This window comes from Lupinus angustifolius, chromosome LG11, assembly GCF_001865875.1.
Source record: "Lupinus angustifolius cultivar Tanjil chromosome LG11, LupAngTanjil_v1.0, whole genome shotgun sequence".
NCBI lineage: Eukaryota > Viridiplantae > Streptophyta > Magnoliopsida > Fabales > Fabaceae > Lupinus > Lupinus angustifolius.
This window is the reverse complement of record NC_032019.1, coordinates 7,437,893-7,447,831: the sequence shown is the minus strand read 5'-3', so window position 1 is coordinate 7,447,831 and position 9,939 is coordinate 7,437,893. Positions and strand designations below refer to the sequence as shown.

General features: G+C 30.5%; 1 protein-coding gene across 2 annotated transcripts; it reads left to right on the top strand.

Moving 5' to 3' along the window:
• Positions 5,561-9,149, top strand: LOC109359433 (cytochrome P450 85A-like). Of its 2 annotated transcripts, none has more exons than XM_019604096.1 (9): positions 5,561-6,042; positions 6,698-7,019; positions 7,125-7,274; positions 7,362-7,601; positions 7,694-7,780; positions 8,087-8,165; positions 8,255-8,361; positions 8,580-8,704; positions 8,964-9,149. In XM_019604096.1, the coding sequence occupies exons 1-9, from the start codon at positions 5,849-5,851 to the stop codon at positions 9,049-9,051; spliced, it is 1,392 nt and encodes a 463-aa protein (XP_019459641.1). In that variant the 5' UTR covers positions 5,561-5,848; the 3' UTR covers positions 9,052-9,149. The 2 variants fall into 2 exon arrangements, with proteins under 2 accessions (XP_019459641.1, XP_019459640.1); XM_019604095.1 differs by having other exon boundaries at positions 7,362-7,607.

The following is a 9,939-nucleotide window of genomic DNA, read 5'->3' as shown; positions in this document are numbered from 1 at the left end:
GTAAAAAGAAGAGTACAAGAAATCCTCTTATAATGATGAGGACAAATGACAATATTTTTTCTCACAAATACTCTCTCAAATGGAACAAGAATTCTCACCAAGAATGCACTCACAATATATGTGTAAATGAAAGAGATGTTGTGTGTTGTGAAGATGATTTTGAAGCTATCTATATGTGTCCTTTTATATGCAAGCAAAGTCTTGGTATCTTGGATTCCATGCATTGGATGCTTGGAAACAAAGCCATAAAAGTGACATAAAATGCCCTTAAAGAGAGCCATAAAATAGTCATAAAATTCTTTTAAGGCATAGTAATGAGAGGCATCTAACAAGGGAGAGGTAGAGGCTCAGTGTTGGTGGAAAATAGATGAAAGTAGAGATAGAGATGACACTAGATATTCAGACTCCCAAATATCCGTGAATAATACTTACAATAGGTCGAGGTTAGGATCAGTGCTTTTGAACTCGTAGATAAATGTTTACTTGCATAAATGTTAGGCCTAACTCTCTGCTTACTTGTAACTTCGCTTCTCATCGGAGTGAGGGAAAATCTTTCAATAATATAATTTGATTTTCTAATTTTGAGAGATACACATGTATTATAACCTATGCAGTGGGAAAGAGAAAAAAAGGTAGTCATGTTAATGAATGGTAATTTTGTAAAAATATATTTAATTATTACCCATTTAATCAAACTAATTAAACATATTAACTAACATCTTTAATCTCCATGAAAATACCCAAAAGATCCGTATAAAAAGGACTATAATATGTAAAAGCATGGATGAGTAACCAAAACATCACATGTAGTGAATGATATAGGTTGGTAAGTGGAGCCAAATCCATGCCATTGATTGGACCATCTATGAAAGGTGCAGATAAAGTTACTCTTGATAACCTTAACTTTTCTTAGGTGACCTCTCTTTTGGGTAATCACATTTAATTTAAGTAGAGATGACAATTTAGACTAACAAAACAAGTTTGAGTGAATCAGACTTCTAATCGAATCATAATTGTTCGGACCAAAAAAACCCAAATCTTATTGGGTAAAAAATGGCTTATCTAAATCTAATGCAAGTCAATTTTTTAATTAGATAAAATAAACTTTTATGTGATATATAACTCGACGGGTTAGAGACATTGTTAAGTAAATCAAAATGATTTGAAATACATTTGATAGGACTTTTAAGAGTCCAAGCATACCTACTTATCAGACAGGCCTATATCCATTTGGTTAGGCCAACCCATTTTACCAACTCTAAAATCCGATATGAGTATGATGTATACAAAGAAAATCTGTGGCATTAAAAGTTACCGAAATGTTGAACACCATTTAATGAGAAAAGTATAAACCTAAGACATCCACAACAATAGTTTGACATATGAAGAGATTTTCTTTTCCATGGAGTATGGTGAAATGTTACCAATGTAGGATTAAGTCCGGTGAAGTGTATGTTAACTAAGTCTGTTGAACACCAATTGTCGTTGTTGTTAACATTACTCTTACTATCTTATTATCGTCATCATTGTTGTTGCCACCATAACCATAGCTAAAGTATGACTTGTCTTACCCGCTACCTTGAATACTTTAATAAGAAGGTTAATTTTATATAAAAATATGTGGAGTGATACCTCTAATATGATTATGTTATTTATGTCACATAAAGTTCAAATCCACAAGGTTAAAAAAGAAGAAAAAGATGTTAATGTGTGTAAATCAAAGATTTGAAATAAAAATGCTTAGTGGGCACTTGTTGCTTAATCAATTTGATTGTTAGCCAATAATTTGAATACAAACATCTTTTGTTGCGGTAGATTAGGAGATATGACCGATCACCAAGAAAACAAAAGTGATTTATATATCATGTAGGTTGGTAAGGGATGCATGGGAAAATGGAAACATTTAGTTTAGAGAGAATGACAGAAGCAATGGGTTGAGACATCACAATTGGAAAAGTGGGTGCACGTGAGAACTTGAATATAATGAACGTAAATGGCATGCGCAGCTGCATGGAATGATATGATTCAATCTTGGCTGGCTTTTAACTCGACCAGAATCAATCACTCACATGTTATCTACGAGGGAGTTAGATTTGCAACTTTACTTATTATGTCCTACAGGAATAAATAAAAAAAGTGTGGACGCCTAGACTTTGGAAATGATTTAAGTAATTTGGAAGTAATATTATTCTCAACAATTTAACTTTATTATAAGATCCTTTAAAAAACTTTATTATATGATATCATACATATATTTTAACTACATATACATTTTTTTTATATCATGTGATATTTTCATTGAAGTTAAGTTATACTAGTGACACATTCTATATAAGAGAGATTCGTTTATACCCGAATTAAGTTACACTAGTTACACTAAATCTCAGTCATTCATTTTTTTAAATACAACAGACAAAATAGACGAGTGAAATAAATGATGAAAAATCTTAAATAACACTAGTTTGGTTCATTGAATTTAAGAAAATGAATGACTAAGATTGAGTGTAACTAATGTAACTTAACTTGGATGTAAATGGACTCCTGTATATATATTACTAACAATTATTGGTGTGGTAAATAAGTGACTCATGATCCACAAGATGTGTATTCAATTCTTGTTACCAAAATGTAAATATCACTGATGAGTAATATAAAAGTAATTTTATTAGTACTAATAGATTCATGAGGTCTACTCCATCCCCGATAAACACACGAAACTTAGTTTTTTCTTAGAAAAAAAGCATATATGTATATAGTTGGAATGATGTGACTCCTCTAAAGTTTTGGGTTGAACTTCAGAGTTTATTTTTTTACACACTGAAATTTTTAAAAAAATTAGTGTTCAAAATACATATTTATAATACTTTATGCCCTCAAAAATTAATTGGTAGAGTAACTAGACATAAAATGTGAGTTAATTTCTAACCTCTAAAATTTTCCACTCCCTGTCAAAAACTACTTGTTTTTTACAATTCAACGGTGGTAATCACAATAATATGTTTTTATATAAATATCAAAATATGGAGTTGTTATGAACATTACTTCTAATTTCTAAATCAATAATCATTCATGTGCATTGTGGACTCACTTCAATGAAGTCAAGTTTCATTTCAACAAAATCATAAGTAAATAATCAATTGTTACATAATAGATATCGGTAACACATCATTTTTATATATGTATAACTTTTACTTATAGCAATATTTTTTAATGAGTAGGGATATACTTACTCAAAGAGTAAGTTTTTAAAACTTATTCCTTATCCTAGTCATCAATTTTATGGATATATAATGATTTAGATTTACCCATTAATTAAAATTATTGGATTTCCCTAGAATTGATGGTTAGGATGAAGAGTAAATTTAAAAAAATTACTCTTGCAATAAGTACATCCTCCTCTTCTTTAATATATATGAGTAGTGGATGATGAATACTTTTAAAAGTATAAAAATTCTTACAATATTCCACATAACCATAAAGTCTAACATAAAATAATGTTGGAAGGAAAGTATGTGAAATGAATAATATTTTTACTTACAATCTAAAGTTTAACATTTTTCTTTTAGAATACATACAAGAGAGGAAAAAATCATCACTTTTAATGTTATATCCCTATATCTAATATAAAGGACAATCCAATTTTTGCAATTTACTCTTTATTGGGCAATAATCCATTTTTATGCAATTAGATATTAGACATCTGACTCATCATTTTAAAATAATTAAGTAGGGAAGACATCATCTTTATGGTGAATGCATGTGCTAGAGACATGTTGATGACTTTTATAAAATGTTATTGTTGGTGGAGATGCTCACTCAATAGGTTAACTTTCACATTTCAAACACATCCAAATTTGGAAAAGATATATGCTAATTATTATGGGTTTAAAAAGTTAGATCTGCTATCCTAAACTGAGAACACATGCAGAAAGCTTCATTGAATAATAATAATCACATTAGTGTAAAACAATAAAAAAATTTAAAAATCTCACCTATAGCATACATTTTTTATAGGACCTTGGATGAAATTTTGACTTTCCTATGTTTTGAAACCCCAAAAAATTTGATTTTCTGTTTCAATCCTTATTACCACATATAATTTATGTGGCAGTGCTATTGTTTCAATCCATTCCATCACCATTACCGACACTTGAAAAAGCAACCTGAATATTAAAAGTATGTTTTATATAATTTTTAAGGATATAAAATTTAATGTTTATAGAGAAACTAACATGTAAAATTAATTTAACCTAAAAGTTTAAGATTTCAAGTATTACATGCTTATTTACCCTTCAGTAAGATTCATATTCAAATCTTGCATTCGGAGAGTTATCACATTATGATATGGATATTCCCAACTTAAAGCATGATTGCGAAGGAAGACAGATGTGGGCTGATGAAATATATTTAAAGAAAAAATACATACTGACAATATATAAGTTTTATATATCATCATTGCATCATCCACGAGTCATATTTAATAATTATTGTCTTTTCAAAAAAATAATCTAATGAATGGTGAATGATGTGGTGAACACGTATAATTCTTTAGACTAACGGTAAATACACATTATATTCATATATTTAACTAAAATAAGTTTCCATGTAAAATTAGACCAGATAACACTACCTATAAATATGAGCACATCACTAGATTCCTCCCCAAAAATCCTAATTTTGATCATAGGTGCAAGGAAGGAGATCAATGTGTCCAAAAATGTCGTCGGCTTCATGCTTGAAGATTGATTACTGATGTGATCCTTCAACTGGGAATGCTTGTATATCAATAATGCAGTACAATTAGGAACCCTCAGATTATGGTAGAGTCATAGAGAGACTAATTAGAGGCCAAAATAGTATGTCTTATTTGCATTTTATTGCAACTAAATGCTGCATTTCCAAAAATCAAATTCATGATAAATTATACCAATCTTCTCTAACATATAACTTAATTACACTTAATAATTTATTTGTTTCAGAAGTTACCCCAATCTTTCTTAAATTTTTGCTATAAAGTAAGTTGATAATATAAATCACAAGGGATTAACATAATGACAACATAAACTTCGAGTAAGATCAACATAATTTTGGGAATTAAATTAAAGGATATAATTAGACTAAACTGAATGATATAATTTTTCTCAAAAAGTATGAATTTAAGTAATTTATAAGCGCCATGGTTTGATATCAAACTCTAGGATTTTGTTTCTAAAAAAAGGTTTGTACCAAAAAGAAAGAGATAAAAACTCCAGGATATTTTAGTTGATGTTGACAAGATTAAGCTAATATACAAGAAATTCATATATCAATTTGTGTTTAAACAATACCTGTTTATGTATACATTAGATGTTAAATTTGTTGCGAAGTAAGGTTGACATACCAACTCAACTTTATAATGAGAATCTTACTATACATCACGGTATTAGGAAAACTTAGGGTGGAACTTATTGGGAAAATTAATATTCAAAAATCTACTCAAATCTTGAGAATATTGTACATACTAATTCTCAGAAATTCAATGCATAAAGCTATAATTCCACTGCCTACACACATGGAGATAAAGTTATATTAACTTCTTCTATATTAGCATTACAATGAAAATCAATTTGGAAATTTCAGACATTCTTTCTCAATAATAAATATAGCTCCTACTGAAATATATGATCATAGAGTAAGGTGGGGTGTATATTTTTTGGCCTACTTAATATCCCTTCCTATCCCATTCTTTTGCACAGTCTCTTCTTACAGTGGCTGAGCCTAAAACCAATCACATTCTATTATACATGACCAAATTCTGAGCAAGCTAGAAGTTAATTAACACCAACTCCTGAAGTAGCTTTTCAGCATCATGTCAATACTAATAATAGTGTATTATGTCATAGCTTTGGCTTTTTTTACTTTCTTTGCACTTCTGAAAAAGTGGAATGATGTAAGGTACAGTAGGAAAGGAATTCCACCAGGAACTATGGGTTGGCCTATTTTTGGTGAGACTGCAGGGTTTCTCAAACAAGGACCAGATTTCATGAAATGCAAGAGAGCAAGGTAGTTTTTGTATAAGTGGCCTTTTTATAATTTCTATATATTTTTGCTATTTGTCTTAGAGATTAAGTGATTTGTTTAAAGTTTATTAACTTAATATTACTATTCATCTAAAAATAATTAGCCACTGTTGTTTCTCTTACCACCCCTTGTCAAATTTCTAGAGCAAACAGTGGGATATGATGGATTAATTTTCAGTATACAGTAGGAAGTGGACTTTTTTTCCTTTATAAGCTAGAAATGACTTGACTTACTATTAAGTTGTTCCCCTTTGTTAGTTATTACTAGCAAAATTCATAGCATTCGCTTGTGCTAGATAATTTTAATAACCCTTTTCTAGAAATTCACACTATTTCCTTCCTAACCACAAGTTACCTATTGTTAAGTCATATTAAAGGTTATTGTATGCATAATCAATTAATATTAAGGGTTTGTTTGCGAGTTGAGTTTTGGAGGGGAAAAAAGGAAAACGGAAGGCTTTGAAGCCATCTCACCGATATATTTTATGGCTCTCAAACATTCTCTTTCCATTCTTTCTCATCCAAAACTCAATTAGCACACAGACCCTAAAAGTTATTGTTTGCATAATCAACTAATCATGCATGCTCAATCATGGTATATTTGCAATTTGCTTAGCTTTAATGTGTCACCTATGTAGGTATGGAAATCTCTTCAAGTCTCATGCATTAGGATCTCCTGTTATTATAAGCATGGATCCAGAACTAAACAGATACATCCTCAAGAATGAAGGTAAGGGTCTAGTTCCAGGGTACCCTGTGTCCATGAGGAATATACTAGGCAATAGCAACATTGCTGAAGTTCATGGTGCTCTTCATAAACGTATTAGAGGGTCAATATTATCATTCATCGGCCCAGCCGCAATTAGAGATCATCTTTTGCCAGAAGTTGACAAGTTTATGAGATCTTTCCTTGACAATTGGGCTGATAAAACCATTGATATTCAAGACAAAACCAAACAGGTATGGTTAAAATTCACAAAACTATTAACTAAGAATATGGAACTTATTAAGAGCCAATAAATCATAGTTCATATATACTTCATACCCTTTGATTTCTTCTTTTAGATGGCATTTTTTGTATCAATGAAGCTGATTGTAGAAAATGAACCAAGTCCATTCCATGAAGCTTTCAAAGCTACATTTGACAACATAGTATCAGGAACATTTTCTCTACCTATTAAAATTCCTGGCACCAATTACTTTAGAGGACTCCAGGTATGTTTTTGAACACTCACTTTGTATTTTGTTACATATTCCAAGTTAAACCATCTTGATCAATGTAAAAACTGTTGTTTATTGTAGACAAGGAAAAAAGTGATAGCAACACTGAAAGAGATTTTAACCAAGAGAAGATCTTCTTCAGCTACTCATGCTGATATTTTGGATCAGCTTATGAGAAATGAGGATTTCAAATACAAACTAAATGATGAGGAAATAATTGACCAAATAATCACATTTTTATACTCAGGTTATGAGACTGTATCTACTACTACAATGATGGCTGTCAAATATCTTCATGATAATCCTACAGTTCTTGAAAAAGTAAGGGTGAGTCACAGATTTTTATTTGATCAAAGTTCTTTTCTATTTAAGGCCCATAGAAGAAAAAGTTTCCAAGCAAAATTGTTTCACAGGAAGAGCATTTTGCAATTCAAAGAAGAAAAGGACCAAAGGATCTAATAAGCTGGGATGATTATAAGGATATGGTTCAAACTCGTACGGTAGGTACTTATGTACTTGCTGCTATTTCGAAAATGAAACCATGGACCATAGAAAATTTCAATTCATAGTAAAGTATATAGCCATTATGTAGTTATGTTTTAAAAATGTGGTATTTAATCATAATTGATTGCGGTGATGTCTACAACTGCATCATTGTTGCAACTGCAGTTGCATTGGTCGTATTTTCTACAATTGTCCGCACTGCAGTAAGCACAACATAACCGCGACTATAATCACGCTGCAGCCCAAATTTTGATGGCAAAATTGTAAAGAAAAGATTTTCAATTTCTTAATATTATTTGCAGGTGATTTTTGAAACCCTGAGGTTTGCTAACATTGTTAATGGGGTACTAAGGAAGACCACTAGAGATGTAGAATTGAATGGTACATTTTTCATCACAATGGGAAAATCATCAAGGTACAATTTTCTTCAAAGTTTTCAGGTATTACTGATTACAGTTATCACTTGTCAGGATTTACCATTCCCCAAGGATGGAGAGTTTATATTTACACAAGGGAGACCAACTATGACCCAAACCTCTATCCAGAGCCTTTCAATTTTAACCCATGCAGATGGCTGGTCAGTTGCTTAATAACACAACTCTTTATGTTCGGTTAGAAAAAACACTTGATTTAATTGGTCGGAAAAACACTTAATTATTGAACTTTTAATTTAAATAATATTTTTCAAGCAATCACATTCACATGGATTGACACACTTTGTGAGATAGAAGATGTACTCCTGTGATGAAAACACTACTTAGAAATACTAATGAATATAACTGAAATTTAATGCAGGAGAAAGGTTTGGAGTCTCATAACCATAACATGTTATTTGGAGCAGGAGGTAGGCTATGTCCTGGGAAGGAACTAGGCATAGTTATAATCTCTATTTTCCTTCACTACTTTGTGATTAATTACAGGTAGACTACTTACCCTTAAAAAATCCTCATGTCTAGTGTCTACTAAAGAGACTAAATACATAAATTAGGACAATTCTGCTTATACACTTGAAATCATAAATTGTGACACCTATGTAGTGTGTATATTCATTTTATTATAATTGGTGGTACTTCATGTTATTCAAGATTCATATATGCACACTTGTTACTTGTGTAGTTCTTATGTATATATACCCTCATGCATAGTTCAAGGATTATATTTTTCATTCATTCATTGCAGGTGGAAAGTAGAGGGAAATAAACTCCTAAAGTTCCCCAGAGTTGAAGCACCTAATGGACTACACATAAGGGTGGCAAAGTACAACTAGAAAAAATAAGCAACACTTATTTGTATTTTCCTACTTTTTACAAGACCTTTTTGGGTTTTGTTCCTATTTATATGATTTTTTTTAAATTATATTTACAATAAATAAATTTGCTATCAAATACTTACAACAATTTGAGTTGAAAGAAAAATTGAATTAGTTTTATTAATGAATACAAATTTTGACAAATTACCTACAATTGTTGATGACAATTTCAAATTTATACCCAAAATAATTATAGGACAAAATATATTAATTAATCCACCGAGTATATTCTATTGGAAAGAGGGCAAATTATGCATCAATAAGAAGTATATGTTTGAATGAAAATGATGTATTCTTATTATTTTTTTTATAGGCAAATGATTTTTTGTAATTTTTTGGGTGCGTAATTGTTCATCCTAAAAAGTGTCGCTCATAAAAATCGAACTATTGACCTTTTAGTTATACTGAGAATTTAGCGTGATCTTACACCACCAAAAACACTTTATTGGTAGACAAATGATTTTATTGAATAGAGGTATAATGTATATTCAACCCATTATAAGGATAAAATAGCATACCTTAAATCAAAATACAAGTAAATAAAGAATTAATGCTTCAATTTACAAATTGAACATTGACATACCTAATACTTTAAAACCAAAACCAATATCTTTCTTTAATCAAGTGTAGAATACCTACAACATCAAATGGCACTTGAATAAAAATAAAATTATTTCTCCCAAACCAAATAAACCATGCAGCAAATATCTATATCAACATTGCCTCATTTCCTCCTCATTTCATACCAATCATATGAACCCACCACATTGCTAACAATATTATAAGGTACATCAACCCAAATAGATATATTCCTCCAAATCTGCACAAACCCTGAGCAGACCTTAA